The following is a 17,570-nucleotide window of genomic DNA, read 5'->3' on the forward strand; positions in this document are numbered from 1 at the left end:
AGCATTTATAATGACTCTTTTATAGCTTACCCAACTTCATAGAAAGTGAAGTGCATGTCTATAGGACTTGACCTAGCAGTTCCAATGCTATTTTTGTTTTTGTTTTTGTTTTTTTTTGTTTATTTTATTAGCAGTTAATACAGTACAAAACAGTACAGTGGAACCTAATTTTAGGTGCCAACTATGTCATACCGTAATCCATTCTATGTACAACCTCTAGTTTTATGTTTTGAGAAGGAAGTAAGCAAGACAAGAAAAAGAAAACAATAGAAAGGGGAAAAAGTGGAAAAATAGATGGTAGAGAATAGAAAAACGTGAAGTGTGTGTATATAAAAAAAAGAAAAAGTGGGAAGTAGAAATAGAAGAGAAGGCCCCTTAAAAGAGAATTTTTCAAATCTTTATTCGGAGATGTAGATTAGCATGAACTGAAATCAGCAATCTTTACGGTACCGCTGCATCACATGATTCCAAAAAGTCGATGAAAGGAGACCAACTCCTTAAGAATTGGTCATATTTATCTATTAGTCGGAGTCTCACTTCTTCAAGGCGTGCTATGTCCATCATATTCCTAATACACATTTTAACAGTTGGTATGGTTGTATCAATTTCTTTCCAATTATTAACCCATAATTAAAAAAAATGTTTTGGTCTTTATTTAAATTGATATCTTCTACTATTATTCCAAATATAATCCATTCCATTTTAGGTTCTATTGTGGACCTGAAAAGCTTTGTAAATATATCAAATATATCACTCCAAAATTTATTCATCTTTGTACATCCTACAAATGAATGTGTTATATTAGCGTTTTGAAACAACCATTTATCGCATCTGGGAGAGACGTTTGGATGAAATTTATTCAACCTCGTTTTTGAATAATATAGTCTATGTAATAATTTGAATTGAATTAAATTATGTCTTGCATTAATAGAACAATTATGTGTGTTCATCAGATACTTTTCCCATATATCCTTCGAGATCTTTATCATTAGCTCATGTTCCCACTCTTCTCTTAGTGCTTCTGTTGAGGGTAATTCTCTATTTAATATATTATTATAAAAGTATGATATTAGTTTTTGTGAATCAGCCTTAATATTCATTGCTTCTTCTAAAGGGTCTAAAAATATAGTTTGAAATCTATGTGTATATTTCTTCATAAAGTCACATATCTGTATATATTTAAAATATTGATTATCCTTCAGTTTAAATTTTAATTTTAAATGTTGAAATGATAACAGTTTGCCCAATTCATACATATCCCCTACTTTCCTAATCCCCAGTCTATCCCATTGTTGATATGTTTTGTCGATGAGAGATGGTTTGAATGCGGGGTTGTTCAATAGTGGGGTTAGTACTGATAGATTATTTAATTTCAAGGATACTTTTATTTGTTTCCAAATTCTTATTGTATTGTGAATAATTGGGTTCTTCTTATATATTATACTATTCAATTTTATCGGTGAGAGCAAGGTCGTTCCTATATCGTGCGGATAGCACTCCTCTTTCTCCATTCTTATCCACTCCAACTGCTGAGTGGAACTATCCAACCATTATGTTCTTAATATGCACTGCCCAGTAGTAATACATAAAGTTAGGTAATGATAAACCCTACCACTTGGATTTGCTATTCTCCAAACTATGTTGTTATTTTTTATATAAGCATTTAAAAATTCACAGGTCTTAGTTTTAACAAGACGCTTCCCCACCTTTATTGATTTATCTAAGTATGGGTCTATAACACAGTTAAAATCTCCCCCCATTATTATATTTTGATAATTATGCTCTGCGATTAAATCTATTATTTTCTTAAAAAATTGTGGGTTATCAAAATTAGGCGTGTAAATATTTATCATAGTTAATGGTGTATTGTAAATTTCCCCCGTGACTATAACATATCTTCCCTCTTTATCAGATATGGATTTCTTTAATTTAAAAGGTATACCCTTCCGAATTATAATGGCCGTGCCTCTTGCTTTGGAGGTGAATGAGGAGTAATAGGTTTGACCTATCCAGTTTGCCCTTAATCTGATCTGAGTTTGTTGTTTCAAATGTGTCTCTTGTAGGAAAGCAATATCCATATTTAATGATTTTAATTGTGCCAGAATTTTACCCCTCTTAATTGGCTCATTCGCACCTCTGATGTTCCAACTACAGAAAGTGAGACCTCCGATATTTATTCGACTATTATCTTGCATTGGCTATTATTACCAGACTGTATGATTCATGTGATGCAGCCAAGAACCTCGGAATCCCGAATCCAGAGTTGTCCTTCATAATTTCTGCAGTAGTTTTACATCTCCTGACACTATTAAACATAATTAAGGGAAAGAGAAAAACATAAAATAAAGTGTACATAAAAATTGTTAAGTCATACAACACATAATTGTGAATAAACAAAAGAAGTGAGTGTAATTTATCAAAAAAGCGATATCTTACAAAAAATCCACCAATGATAGCTAGGATTGTTTTTAAATTGACCTCCATCGATGAAATTATGCACTGGGCCTTACCCCCCTATTAAAGTATGACCCAACGTTAGTCGGTTCCCTCTAGTTGTAACCAAAATTATCATATCAGGTCAATTAATCGCTGAACAGTTTAAAATAGAATAAAAGGGAAGCTAGAAGATTTGGATTAAAATAAAAGTAATTATGGGTTAAAGTACCTCGTCAATAATTGCACTTTTCATTAACCTGTATGTTAGTTAATTCATAATTAGTATTTAAAATATATGTCTAACCTCCCCCATCCTTCCTGCTATATAGTTAGTCGTGTTAGTATAGTACATTACGCATTTAACGTTAGTTGAGTTTATTGCGTGTAATTAGTTAATTAGTTAGTTAATTATATGTGTAAATAATAGGTCATATAGTGTGGGACAGATGCATCCTATCATGGCCATTTCAAAAGGGAACAGTCTCATAGTTCTCAGGGCTGAAGGACTTTGCAACGAGCCTGCGACCTTGAGCTTTCATCTGTGCTTTCAGTTCAGAAATTTAATTCGGCCTCTGTTATTGAAAAACACATTCTTAGTTCCAATGCTATTAACGGCAAAAATATTACATTTTATCCTTCAAAACTATAAAGCATTTTATATCGAACAAGATTTATTCCTTTTTTTTTCAAGGAAAACTGTACTTGCTGCATTTCATTAAAAACAATTTCAACACATATATGTCCACTGCCTTTGTTGTCAGTTGGTCAGATGTATTTAATCTTTTTATTCTTTGAAGTCTGATGGAGCAGTCCAGGTGATTTCCAAAGCTCACCCAGAGCAAATATTTTTAAGTCACGGTATTACTGAATGTGATGTTTCTACCATGAATCTGTGAAAGTATATTCTATCTTCAAATAAATAATATTTCATTGATAATGACTTGATCTGTGAAGTCAGTATTCATATTATTGAAAGCAGTCATTGAATTTATACACCTCACATAACAAATTACTGCAGTGACAAGCCTTAATTCTATATCAGCAAGATTTCACAAACACCAATAACAAATTTAACATTCGCTTATATGGTTATGGGAAAATACATCACAATGGGAAGAATTTTGTGCACTTCTAATGTTATATCACATTTAATATCCACCCGAACAGGCAGATAGAACTTTGGTCTATCATGGCTTCAGACCATTGAATCTCTGATGATCCAGTTCCTTCCATGCTACCACTAACTGTAACTGATGTGGGATTGGAATGGTGTAACTGATATGGAACTAAGCAGATTGAAATCAATCCTTTGACTTTATATATTAATTTTTTGCAGGAAAACATGGGATCTACGCATTTTCTCGGCAAAAATAGCAGGCGATCTTTGCTTTCATCCATCTTACAACTAATGAGAGACAAACTGTATAATAATACAGATTCAGGGCAGCACAGTGGCACAGTTGTAGAGCTGCTGCCTTACAGTGCCAGAGACCTGGGTTTGATCCTGACTACGGGTGTTTTCAATGTGGAGTTTGGACATTTTCATGGTTTTCTCTGGGACCAGCAATTTCCCCCCACACATCATAGATGTGCTGGCTTGTAGGTTAATTGTCTTAGGTAAAATTGTAAATCATCCCTAGTGTGCAGGATTGTGCTAGTGTATGGGGTGATCACTGGTCACGTGGACTTGGCGGGCCTGAAGGCCTGTTTCTGCTCTGTGTCTCTAAAGTCTAATCTAAACTGTTCTTTCAGGACATAGGGTTGTCTTTTATTCAACAGAAGTTCTATTTGCCTTGTGGCCTGTAATGCATCAGTAATCAATGAAAAACTAATACTCATTATACGTGAAAAGCAACCTTACGAAGAATGGTTCACTGTTTTTATATGTAGAACGTTTACATAGCGGAAAAAAACCCAAATTAATGTGCATACCAATCCAGTCTCAAAGCATGCAATGAAGAAGATTCTGAAAACAACACAATAAATCATTTGCTTAGTGTAAAATTGTTAAGTCTCCTCAACTAACTGGGCACAAACTCCATTTTGATTTTTTTTTTTTTACCAGTATAAATTACAGACATCACAATTTCACTTTGAAATTCTTGTTTTTTAGTGTTTTAAGTAGTAATTCACACATGGAACATTTTTTCAATTTTTCCACAATAACGAACAATTTTAAGGGACATCATCCAAATCTGGGGCAAGTCTGTGAATTATTACTTTTCTGAAAATTCCATGGCCCTATTCACAGGTTCTGAAACCACACAAGAAAACTGGAAACAATTATCTCAGCAATTCTTGCAAGTTAATATTATGCCAAGATTTCTACAAATGGTCGAGAATTCCTTCAATATCTGAGCAAATCCTCCCTTAAGATAATCAATAATAATAATAATAATAATAATAATAAATTGTATTTATGGGCGCCTTTCAAGTATCAAGAGTTACAAAAATTTAGCAGGTAGAGGAAAAACGTGTAAGGGGGATGAAATAAATAGTAGAGACATGACTAGTACACAAAGTAAAGACAGAATTCAATTCAAAACACAATATGAGGCAATTAATGCACAGATGAAAAGGGAGGAAGACGTGGGGCTAAGGATAGGCAGAGGTGAAGAGATGGGTCTTGAGGCGGGACTGGAAGATGGTGAGGGACACGGAATTGCGGATCAGTTGGGGGAGGGAGTTCCAGAGCCTGGGAGCTGCCCTGGAGAAGGCTCTGTCCCCAAAACTGCGGAGGTTGGACTTGTGGATAGAGGGGAGACCGGCTGATGTGGATCTGGGGGACCGTGAGGGTTGGTAGGGGGAGAGGAGGTCAGTGAGATATGGGGGGGGGCAGATGGTGGAGGGCTTTGTAGGTGAGGATCAGGATTTTGTAAGTGATCCGGTGGGAGATGGGAAGCCAGTGAAGTTGTTTGAGGACTGGAGTGATGTGATGCCAGGATTTGGTGTGGGTGATGAGTCGGGCGGCTGCGTTCTGGACCAGTTGCAGTCGGTTGATGTAGGTAGAGCTGATGCCAAGGAGAAGTGAGTTGCAATAGTCCAGTCGGGAGGAGATGAAGGCATGGATGAGTCTTTCAGCAGCGGGCGATGTGAGAGAGGGTCTGAGTTTGGCAATGTTGCGGAGATGAAAGAAGGAGGTTTTAATGACATGGCGGGTGTGAGGCTCAAGGGAGAGGGTGGAATCAAAGATCACGCCAAGGTTGCGGGCCTGGGGAGATGGGGAGACAGTGGTGCCGTCGATGGTGAGAGTGGGGTTATTGATCTTGCTGAGTGTGGCTTTGGAGCCTATGAGGAGGAATTCTGTCTTATCGCTGTTGAGTTTGAGGAAGTTATGTTGCATCCAGGTTTTTATAGCTGACAAACAGGAGTTGATGTGGGAGAGGGGGGTGGGGGGTTGTGGGGGGATTTGGTGCCAAGGTAGATCTGGGTGTCGTCAGCGTAACAGTGGAAGTCCAGGTTGAAGTGGCGGAGTATCTGACCAAGGGGGAGATTGTAGATGATGAAGAGGAGGGGGCCGTGTACGGAGCCTTGGGGAACGCCTTGAGTGACTGTGGCTGTAGCAGAGGTGTGGTTGTGGAGAGAGATGAAGTGGGATCTGTTGGAAAGGTAGGAACGGAGCCAGCTGAGTGCAGAGCCTTCAATGCCGAGGTCTTTGAGTCTGGTGAGCAGGATGTTATGGTTCACTGTATCGAAGGCTGCGCTCAGGTCGAGGAGGATGAGGATGTTGAGGGAACCAGTGTCAGCAGATGTGAGGAGGTTGTTGAGGACTTTGAGGAGAGCAGTTTCTGTGCTATGGAGGGGGCGAAAGCCAGATTGGAGGGGTTCAAGTAGGTTATACGCAAGGAGGTGGGAATTAAGTTCCAGTGTTTTTGAAAGAAAGGGGAGGTTTGAGATTGGGCGGTAGTTAATGAGAGAGGAGGGATCAAGACCAGGTTTCTTTAAGATTGGTGTGACAGCAGCAGTTTTGAAAGTGGAGGCGACAATTCCTTGGGACAATGAGGAGTTGAAGAGATTAGTGAGGTAGGGGCAGAGAACGGGGAGGCAGGACTTCAACAGGGGAGTGGGGAGAGGGTCGAGGGAGCAGGTAGTGGGTTTGGAAGAGCTGATGAGTTTGGAGATTTCAGTAGGGGTGACCAGGTCAAACTGGGAGAGGAAGCAGTGTGGAGGAGGGGTAAGGAGGTCAGTCGAGATGTTGAAAGGAGGGGCCTTGGTAGGTGGTGGAGTAGATGCTGGGGAGTCGGGTACAGGGGGATAAAGATTGATAGATGGTGCTGATTTTATCAGCGAAAAAGTGGAGGAATGAGTTGCAGAGATCCGGAGTAGAGGTAGGGAGAGTGTGGGCTCGACGCTTGAGGAGGTTGCCCACTGTGGAGAAGAGGGTTCTGTGGTTTAGGCAGGGATCGGTGAATGTGGAAGAGAGGTAGGCAGATTTTGCAGCAATGAGGGCATCTTTGTAGTCAGTGAGGTGGAGTTTGTAAGCTTCAAGGTGGACTGTGAGAGATGATTTCTTTATGAGTCGTTCAAGTCGGCGACCAGTCTGTTTCAGTTTACGAAGTGCAGGTGTGTACCAGGGTAAAGATGTGTTTAAAGTTACAGTTCTTGTTTTGAGGGGGGCCATAGTGTTAAGGGAGGTAGACAAGGTGGAGTTGAGATGATTTGTGAGATCATCAGGTGAGATATGGGTTGAGTCCAGGGGGAGAGTGGTGGAGAGCAGGTCAGGGAGATGGTGGGGATCAATGGATTTTAGATTATGGAAGGTGATTTCTCGGAGGAAGCAGGTGCGAGGTGTCAGAGAAGGGATGGTGAACCGTATAAGCTTATGATCAGAGAGGGGGAAGAGGCATGGATGGAGGTCGAGTACCGGTTGATTTGTGGAGCAGACCAGGTGAAGGATGTGACCTATGTCATGAGTGGGAAAGGTGACGTGCTGAGTGACAGAGAAGTTGTCAAGTAAAAAAGGCGAATTCAGATGCGAGCTTGCAGGTGGGGGAGTCCATGTGAATATTTAAGTCACCAAGTAGCAGGAGACGTGGGCAGAGGGATGAGGCAAGTGTGAGGAGTTCAGTGAAGTCAGATAGGAAGGAGGGGTTTGGTTTAGGTGGCCGGTAAATGAGGATGACTGTCATGGAGGAAAGGGCTTTGAAGGCGAGGAATTCAAATGATGCTACTGGGGGGAGGGTGAGTTCAGTGATCCGAAAATTCAGGTTGAAAATAACAGCGAGGCCACCTGTCTAGTCTCCTGCTGGAAAGTAAAAACATGAACTAAAGCGTAAACTGGATCACAAAAACAGTAAATAAACTAGAATAGCATTGTGTTACTCCATATTGAGGATCATCAAGTCATAATAAAACTAACAGGAGCAAAAAAAAACTGTTCACCCCATTTTGCTTGTGCTGACCGTACAAACTAATAGTGCCTGACTACTATAAATCCTTGAAGATTTTAGTTCCATTGACTTCAATAGAATTGAACAATGGATGCCAAATTGCATGCAGTGTCACTGCCTTGCACACAGATATTGACAATGTATCTCACTGTAGGTAATGTCTCCATTCACTTGGGGTGAATTGAATATTTTGTGCATACTGTTATCTGTTTGCAGTTTTGTAAAATATGTGCATATGAAAGGTCATAGTCATAGTATTAAAGAATCATACAACATGGAAACAATCTCTTCGGCCCTACTTACTGACCGAGATGCCCCATCTACATTAGTCCCACCTGCTTGTATTTGGCCCATAAAGGTATTTGCATCAAAACTTTGGAACAAAATGCAATGTCACAGAACTGTGCCACAATGGAATACAACACAACTGATAAACTACTGTCTAAGTTAATTCTATTTTGCCTGTTTAATTGAGTTCTTAACATCATACTAAACAGCATGTTTCAATCTACTGCCAGGCATAGAATACAGTCACACTGACTGAGCTTTTCAATTTTTTGTAAAATAAGCAACTGGCCATGTCAAAATCAACGCATTTGATCTTTTCTTTGTCGAGAAGAGAAAGCCATTCAGCATTTCCCAACAAGAATTAGTCTTGTATAATTTTTCATATTAGGCCGTGTTATACTTTAGGCATTTATTTATAGATATCTGCATTTCCCTAACGCCACAAAATTTCCACGTTTCAAAAAAATCAATTTTACAACAACAAAAAAATCCAACGTGAGAAAGGACACATGAGAGAGGATTATTGCAGTGCAAAGGTAGGCCATCTCATCCATCAAATGCATTCCAGAACCAAGCCCACCAGTCCCATTCTCCCTCAGCATCTTGCCCTGCCGATTTACATTGTCTCATATGCTGATCAACCTTCCCCTTTTGTGATTGTTTTCGAAGTAGAGGCAATTTAGAGACAAAGTAGAGGCAAAAGCTGAAAGATCAGGGATTCTGATCTGACATACTGCACAGCTACAGTAAAAAAATATTTACAGAGATCTTCATGACCATCTTTATAAAATCCAATAGATTTTTAGAAAACTATTTGATATAAATAAAATGAATTTTATTTCCATTAATCTTTCCAGAGTTCATTTTTATGGCTGCATTTATGACATTGCAGGATTAACACGTGAGCAATCAGAAAAAAGGATTATGCTAACAGTTGAAGGAAAAAGGTTGAGGTAGAACATAAGAATGGGGTGATTGGACCATGGCTTCTTCTGTGCTGCACAATTTACATAAATTAACATGGTGTAATCAATGTAATCTATATACATATTGGATGTCAGCAATTTGTGCAATTTGTCCCCAGTGGGCAATTTGGCCCCAATTTGAGGAACATTTATTAAAATCATCACTTTTTGGAAAATATACCCTATTTTAGAGGTTCTATTTAGGTTTAGAGCATGCACTGTCATATTTCACACTGACAACTATTTGCCAAACATAAGAACATGTGTTGCGAGAAACTATACCATAACATTCTGTAAACTAACCCGAGGGTGAAATCTGAGAAAGTGTTTCAGTAAGAGTGGTTAGTGTTGAGGGCTGTGTTCATGATGGGGAAGAGGAAATGCTTTTTGCATTTATTTTCCCTTCTTCTCCCCAATGTATGTGCCTCTCCTCATTCCAGTGACAACCCTCATCCCACCTCTCCTCTCGTCACCCCCTCCTCATTAACTACACAGCAGATATCTACAGCAATGTGATAAAAGCAAAAAGATACTCAGAAGGCTTCTGTGGAGAGTGAAACGGAGTTGACGTTTCAAACTGATAATCTTTTGGATTTGCAGCATCCTTAGTTATTTTTAATTTTTTATTGGTTTTAAGGGCAACGTGTCTGTACATGTAGATCTCATTGATTTGTAAAACATCCTGGGAACAGCAATAAACTATGCCAATAAAATGCTCATGCCAGTTTAACTGACATGAGCACATTACAAGATTTGGGATATTTTTGGATGCAATAACTGTTGAATTATTGCCCAATTGTCTAGATTGGGAATGTATAACATTTTTGTTTGCTTAATTTCTTCTAATTCATGTAATATTACTAAAATTATGTTAATTCTATCTCAATCTTACATAGCATGCCTGCCAAAGTTCTTTTAGATAAACTCTGAGGAAAGAATAAAATGAGACAAAAGACTACTGTAATCCATTCCAGTGACAAACTCTCTATAATAGAATATGAAACAGACACTTGCCCTTCAGAACTAGCAATAGGACATTGCCTGAATAGACTTGGATAAATCAGCAGGAAAAGTGGTGAGAGTTAGTGTCTCCCTAGGCAAATACAAAACCTTCTCCCATTCACCTTAAACAAGTACCCTATGTTGTGTTCCTTATTCAGAGGAAAATCACATTCATAAGCATATTGTCTGTTGAGTAGCAACATGAATAGATTAATCTATTACGGATTAAATTCAATATGTAGCACAGATTTCATTGCTCATTTGGTGAACAAACCCTAATATTACAAATAATACTCAATTCAATTCAATTTTAACCAGAGATTCTGAATGGAATGAAATAAATTCTGAATACTTGTTTTATACAGGATGGTGCTGTTTGATTTTACCCAACTTTTGGCAGAAGAAAATAGAAGTCCGTTCTTAATTTGAGCCCATATCCTTTTGCTCCTGCCTGCACATGATCTCTTGATCTACATAAATACAGTTTTGTTAAAGATCTGTAGGAAGGGCCTGCAGTTGCTGGTTTAAACCGAAGACAGACACAAAATGTTTCTTTCTGAAGAAGGGTCTCGACACGAAATGTCACCTATTCCTTTTCTCCTGACCCACTTACTCCAGCCTTTTTCTTAAAGATCTGTTGACTTTGTTTGGATCAAAAATCAACGATCTCCATTTGTTAAATTTCATTAAGCATCATCTCCATTTTCTCACTCTTCTTCACTTTCCTTAAACTCCCTTTGTTTTTTTTACTCTTCATTTCAGAATAGGGACTGCATGCGAAATGCTTGCCAATAATAATCACTAACTGTTCCAATAGTTACTGGCATTGCAAGGCTTCTTCCCATTTATTAATTAATTGACAGTACATTACCGAATCACCAAATGCTTGTCAGTTACAAACAAGGTGTTGAAATCCCTAGCCTTAAATTATGTATGGAGTAATGGAGAGAGAACAACATAACACATAGCAATCATTATGTGTGCTTCCATCCTGATCAAAATCCATATTTCACTTATTCATTCATTAATAGGATCATTGCAGGCCTGATTGGCATTTATTGACAATCCCTAATTTCCCTTCAACCATGGGGCATGCCAGGCTACATCAGAGTACCACTAAAGGCTAACCACATCGATCTTCCAGTAAGTATGACAGATTTTCTTCCCTGAAGGGCATTTGTGAAGCAGACCATTTGCTTCATAGTATAGCATTGTACTAGTAACGTATATCATTGCACTAGTTGAGAATAATGTATTGTACAATGTATAATGCAATGTATAAATTTAAAGCCTAGAAGAGATGAATTAGAGATTATAATTTATAGATACAGCGTAGAAACAGGCCCTTTGGCCTACCGGGTTCAGGTCGACCATCGATCACCCGTACACTAATTCTATGTTAACCCAGTTTCGTATCCTACACACTAGGGACAATTTGCAGAAACCAATTAACTTACAAAAATTGATGTATTTGGAATGTGGGAGGAAACCGGAACACCCGAAGTAAACCCACGTTAGTCACAAGGAGAGTGAATAAACTCTGCACTGAGAGCACTCATAGTCAGGATCAAACTCAGGTCTCTGGCACTGAGGCAGCAGCAGTACTGCAAAATGAATAATATACTAATGATACCGAGATATGTTGTTACTAGAAGATGTATAAATGCAAGCTTTGCATATTTATATTTTGTGTAAGAACAGAAAAAGGACCAAGACTTGCTCATCCGCTCATTTTTACCTTTATCATCTGCTGATGAAATGTGGTCTTTTTCTGTTCACAAGGCAATCTAAGTTCATTTTATAAAGTTAACACGACCAGAATCCCAAAAGGCACAAGATTTGCCTGAACACATCCAGTTAAATTATCATTCAATTGAAGACTTGCATGAAGTCAGCATTCTCCCAACTATCCATCATGTCTGCTTATCCAATCCATCTACATCCATCTGTCTTTTGTTCATCTTTATCACAAAGATGTGCGGAAGTAAACATTAGCGCAGTTTAATTTTAAAGCTAAAAAAAAATGCTTTTAAAATTATTTTTATAAAGTATACAGTGGTAGTACTACCTTCATCGTGATACATGTAAACCTGTCTCAACCCACCTCTCCCTCCACCACCCCAATCAGCTCCTTCTGTAATCTGTGCTGCCTCTGAAAAGCATCCAAAATGATCAAGGATCACTCACACCCCAGTCATTCTCTCTTCTCCTCTCTCTCATTGGGCAGCCAATACAAAAGTTTGAAACCACATACCACCAAATTCAAGAACAGTTTCGGACGAGTCAGAGTATAGAAGTGAGATCGAATGATTGACCAAATGGTGTCAGCACAAAAACCTGGCTCGCAACTCCAGCAAAACCAAGGAACTGATTGTGGACTTTGGAAGGGGTTGATAAGGGACCCAGAGTCCTGTTTATATCAATGGGTCGATGGTGGAAAGGGTCAAGAAATTTAAATTCCTGGGCGTGCATATTTCTGAAGATCTCTCTCCTGGTCCCAGAACACTGCAATCATAAAGAAAGCACATCAGCGCCTCTACTTCTTGAGAATATTACGGATAGTCAGTATATCAAGGAGGACTCTCTCGAACCTCTACAGGTGCACAGTAGAGAGCATGGTGACCGGTTGCATCGCAGCTTGGTACGGCAACCTGAGCATCCAGGAGCAGAAAAGGCTGCAAAAAGTTGTAAACACAGCCCAGTTCATCATTGGCTCTGACCTCCCTACCATCGAGGGGATCTATCACAGTCGCTGCTTTAAAGAGGCTGCAAGTATCATCAAGGATCCACACCACCCTGGCCACACACTCATCTCCCTGCTGCCATCAGGTAGAAGGTACAGGAGCCTGAAATCTGCAACATCCAGTTTCAGGAACAGCTACTTCCACACAGCCATCAGACTATTAAACACAACTTCAAACAAACTCTGAATTATAACAGACTATTGCACTTTATCCGTTTACTGTTGTGTATATATGTATATATATATATGGTCACACTGATCTGGTCTGTATTTATGACTACAATAGCCTGTGGTGCTGCAGCAATGCAAGAATTTCATTGTCCTATCTGGGACATGACAATAAACTCTAGAATATGCCCTGCTGTTGACAGATACTTGACCGCACCTCTCATGTGCTAAAGATGAATCCATGATCTTGCAATCTCCCCTATTCTGGCCCTTGCATGTTATTTTATCTGCACTTATTCTGTTGCTGTATCATTATATTCTGCACTCTGTTTACCTTCTCATTTGCACTACCCGATGTACTCATGAGTGACGCAATGCCTAAATAACATGCAAAACAAAGCTTTTCACCGCGTCTTGGCACCAGTGACAACAATAAAACAATGTTAATACGAATAATTATTTTTGTGCCATTGGTATTTGCAAATGATGCAAGGTGTTTTAAATGAAGAAAGATTGTGATCTCGACCCGAATCGTCACCTATTCCTTCTCTCCAGAGATGCTGCCTGAACAGCTGAGTTACTCCAGCATTGTGTGTCTATCTTAAACAGTGTGGGGAACTGTGTTTGATTAGGAAGAAGGGAACAGCGCAATATTTTAGTGGAATAAATAAGGGTAACAATGGATGTAGAAATACACAGAGGATAATTGTAAGAAATTATGTACAAAAGCACATTTCCTTGGACCTACAAAAGTATTTGACAATTATGCTTTATAAGGTCTGTTTTTTGTTTAAGGGATACTTTTATTGCTCAATTGAGGTATTGTTTTCAAAAGTCTTGCCAAAATTTAGGTGGATTTTGAGCAAATTAAATTACATACAGAAATATACTCTGGAAGGGAAAAGAGATCATGGGCTGAAAATGTTAATTTTATCTAAAAGGAAATGGTTAATAAGTACCAATGCAATGACCCAATGGATGTTGTGATGTGAACTAAACTGCCAACTGCAGATTTCGAAGCTCAGACACAAGATCATTTGTTTTGTGTAAGAATGTTGATTAGCATTATTCTGCAGGAAGTTTGGTGCCAATGATCTCAGTGATGCTCTAGCACCAATGTGTAAAACAAATTATGTGCTTGAAACTGGCACCAAACGCTAAGGCACACTTCTGGGTTCAATGTCCTGTTGGGTGGTCGGGTGCAGCATGGGGAAGACATTGATGTGTAAATAAGAGGCATGTACTCTGGCACATCCCTGTAGAATTTGGTGCCATTGAGTGAAGTTGACTCTAAATGACTTGTTAGATTGTAATCATGTTCTGTTTCGTTGGACTTCTGCAGCATCCTGAGGTTGAAAAAAACGCACTGGTTGGCAGTTTATGTTCACTTTACATGCAGAAAATATAATGCAACACACAAAGTGCTGGAAGAAGTCAATCCAGTCTGAAGAACGGCCTGGACCCAAACCATCATGTGAGCATCTGTGGAGGGAATGGACAGGTGTTGTTATGGGTTACGGCCCTTCTTCAGACAGGGTCGTCTAGTCTCAAAACGTCGCCTATCCATTCCCTTCACAGATGCTATCTCATCCCGTTAAGTTCCTCCAACAGCTCTGTTGCTTGATTACAAACTGCCCTATTTCCATACACATTGCCTTGATGTGGAAATTTCAATGGTCTTTTGGGATGCATCATGAGTTTCTTAATAATATGCAGAATAAAAAACATATCTTCGCGTGTGTTCATAAAAAACTCCTTGACCTGCTATTTTAACGGAGGTCTTAACCCACTTAAAATAAACATTAACAAATGCAACACTTGCATACTTGTTCACCATCGTGTGATTTTAACGCTGATGTGCTTTGGTTTTAGCGATGGAATACCATATCAGTTCAAACCAACAAAATTGACACTTCCATTTTCCAGTCTCAATCTCTGTTTGAAGCCAGTAACCTGACATTAATTAGTGTTGTGTTGTAAACTGTAATCTGACTAACCAAAGACACATCCATGATGAACAGGGAATTAAACACTAGTTGGACTAGGGACAAATAAAACCCGATAAACAGGAGGCGCGCGTTTAACTTGCTGACACCATGTAAAGGCGTGGAGTCTGACACACTGTAACCTTTACTGAGTCTTTAATCAAGGCACATGTTACACACGTCCCAGTACTGACTGCATCTAGTCTTCAGGCGTACTGGAACAAACAGGGAGGAACAAGGGGAGGATATCACAGTTATACTGATATGGCTGGGCGTGGTTAGTGGTATTGAGGTAGGTACATTATAGGTTGCATGCATAAACCATCTACAACAAGATATTTTCTTCCCTCTAATGGCAGCACTCTGACACAAAATGAACACTGCTGCATCAGAACAAAGAATCGATGCATTTGAACAGAATAGAAGCTGCTCCCTATTAAATTGAATAATTATAGTTTGTATGATATGAAAAATGTAACTCACATGACATTCTGGGGATCCTGATTTGAGGACTGCTAATTCCATCTCCTCCATCGCTGAAGGTCTTCACTTCAATGATATATTCAGCATCATCGGGGAGTAGAAGCTCCACAGATGTGTTATTGGTTTCTATCACCTTTGTCCTGCTCTGTCTGTTGTTTCTGTACAAAACCTGCAAAAGTTTAGGAATTATTCACAAGACTAAACCCCACAAGGTATTTGTTTTGCTTCTCCTGAATGAATGTAAATATAAATTGGAAAATGAATATAGAAGATAGAATCAGCACAGAAACAGGCTCTTTGACCCACAATGACTGTGCCAAACACAATGCTCTAGCTAAACTAATCTGCTCTGCTTTCACATGGTCCATACACCTCCATTCCCCGCATATCCATGTGCCAAACTAAAAGCCTCGTAAATGCCACTAAGTACCTGCCTCCACCACCACCTGTGGCTGTGCATTCCAGGCACCCCAAAAATGAGTTTAAAAAAACTTGCTCCGCTAGTTCCTTTAAACTTTGCCCCTTTCTCCGTAAAGTTATGCCCTCTAGACTTGAATTCTGTGTCTTGTGTTGCTAGATGACAATGCGCCCTATTTCCATACAAATTGGCTTTATATGGTAATTGCAAAGTTCTTTTGCAATGCATCAAAAATTTCTTATACGATCTGTGGTAAATCTGTAGAATTCTTTGCCACAGAAGGATGCCAAGTCAGTGGATATTTTTAAGGCAGAACTAGATTCTTGATTAGTACGGTGTCAGAGATTATGGGAAGAAGGCAGGAGAATTGGGTTAGGAGGGAGAGATAGATCAGCCATGATTGAATGGCGGAGTAGACGATGGGCCGAATGGTCTAATTCTACTCCTCTTCCTTATAACCTTCATATGCAGTTGAATTAAAAAAAACACATTTTCTCATATGTTCATAAAAAATCCCTTGACGTGCTATTTTAATTGAGGTTTACTCAGCTCAGGATAGATGATGCCAAGTTAGCTGATTGCACCTGCCAGTTCACGTGCCTATCTAAAACCTCTAATACAATATTCCAGCCAGATTTGAGCGAAATGTACCAACATTAGTTGGCTGCACAACGAGAAATAAAAAACTCTTCCCTGTTCAGATAAAAATGATCTGGATTTTGACTAGATAATAGATGGGCTAACAGTATTATAATTCAGGAAATTAGACAGCAACTTCTGGCATTCACAGTGTAGTTAAACGTGCGTCCTTCTGAGAATAGCCCAGTTCTCCATATGGAGCATTAAAGCAGAGCCTGGATGATAACCCAGGCATTGAAGGCATTAAAAGGTATTCATTCATTTCCCACCAAAGGCAGCAGCAGAAGTCTTATGATTTCAGGATAAAGAGAATTTGTAACAGCATGTCATGTTATAAATACCGCTGACCAACTGTGGCTCGGAAAAAGTTTATTTTTCAAGTTTAGCATTTCATTCCTTTAAAGGTAATTAATGTTGTTAATCCAACCTGTCTTCCCCAATCATCATTTTGCTTCTATACACACTTTTATCCTGATTTATTTTTCCTGCCTGAGATTTTTCTAATTGCTCCTTCAGCTCCAGTGGGAAATGTTCACCCTAACTTACGGAAGCCCAATGAGTATTCTTAATTAACCACAGTATAAAATATTGTCCAAGCATCCTTGAGGGAGAAGATTGTGAATAATACTCATTTTCAAAATCTTTTGTCTCGTAATTGCATTTTACCCATTTTTGGTTGCTAAATTTATCGTACCTCTGCATCATAATGTCGGAAACTGACAGGCATGTAAAAGTGAATTACATACAGGAAGACCAAGTCCATTTTCTCAATTGGCATGATTTACCTCAAAATGATTAGTGGTCTGATCTAACTGCTTTTACGTGTGGATTGTGCAAGAAAAATGGACACAAGCAGATACAATTCCAGGTTTTCCTGTTAAAAATAATAAACTGCACACCTCATTTTAGTTGCTACACATCTGGAGACAAGAGCATTGTTCAGATGGTGATAAATTCAGAGCACTACAAGTGTATGTGTGCATCCTTCAATTTAATGTGCACATTTCCAATATGTGCACATTTGCTTAAAATACTCTATTGAATTAATGAATC

At 39.0% G+C, this 17,570-nt stretch overlaps 1 protein-coding gene across 2 annotated transcripts in view; it reads right to left on the reverse strand.

Moving 5' to 3' along the window:
• The window catches only part of LOC129704532 (contactin-4-like), a 796,241-nt gene that overhangs the window by 33,188 nt on the left and 745,483 nt on the right, over nt 1-17,570 (reverse strand). For both annotated transcript variants that reach the window (XM_055647705.1, XM_055647704.1), the window contains one exon: nt 15,461-15,629. In XM_055647705.1, coding sequence (XP_055503680.1) covers nt 15,461-15,629 — 169 coding nt within the window. The remainder of the gene's footprint in view (nt 1-15,460; nt 15,630-17,570) is intronic.

This window comes from Leucoraja erinacea, chromosome 16 (genome assembly GCF_028641065.1).
Source record: "Leucoraja erinacea ecotype New England chromosome 16, Leri_hhj_1, whole genome shotgun sequence".
Taxonomy (NCBI): domain Eukaryota; kingdom Metazoa; phylum Chordata; class Chondrichthyes; order Rajiformes; family Rajidae; genus Leucoraja; species Leucoraja erinaceus.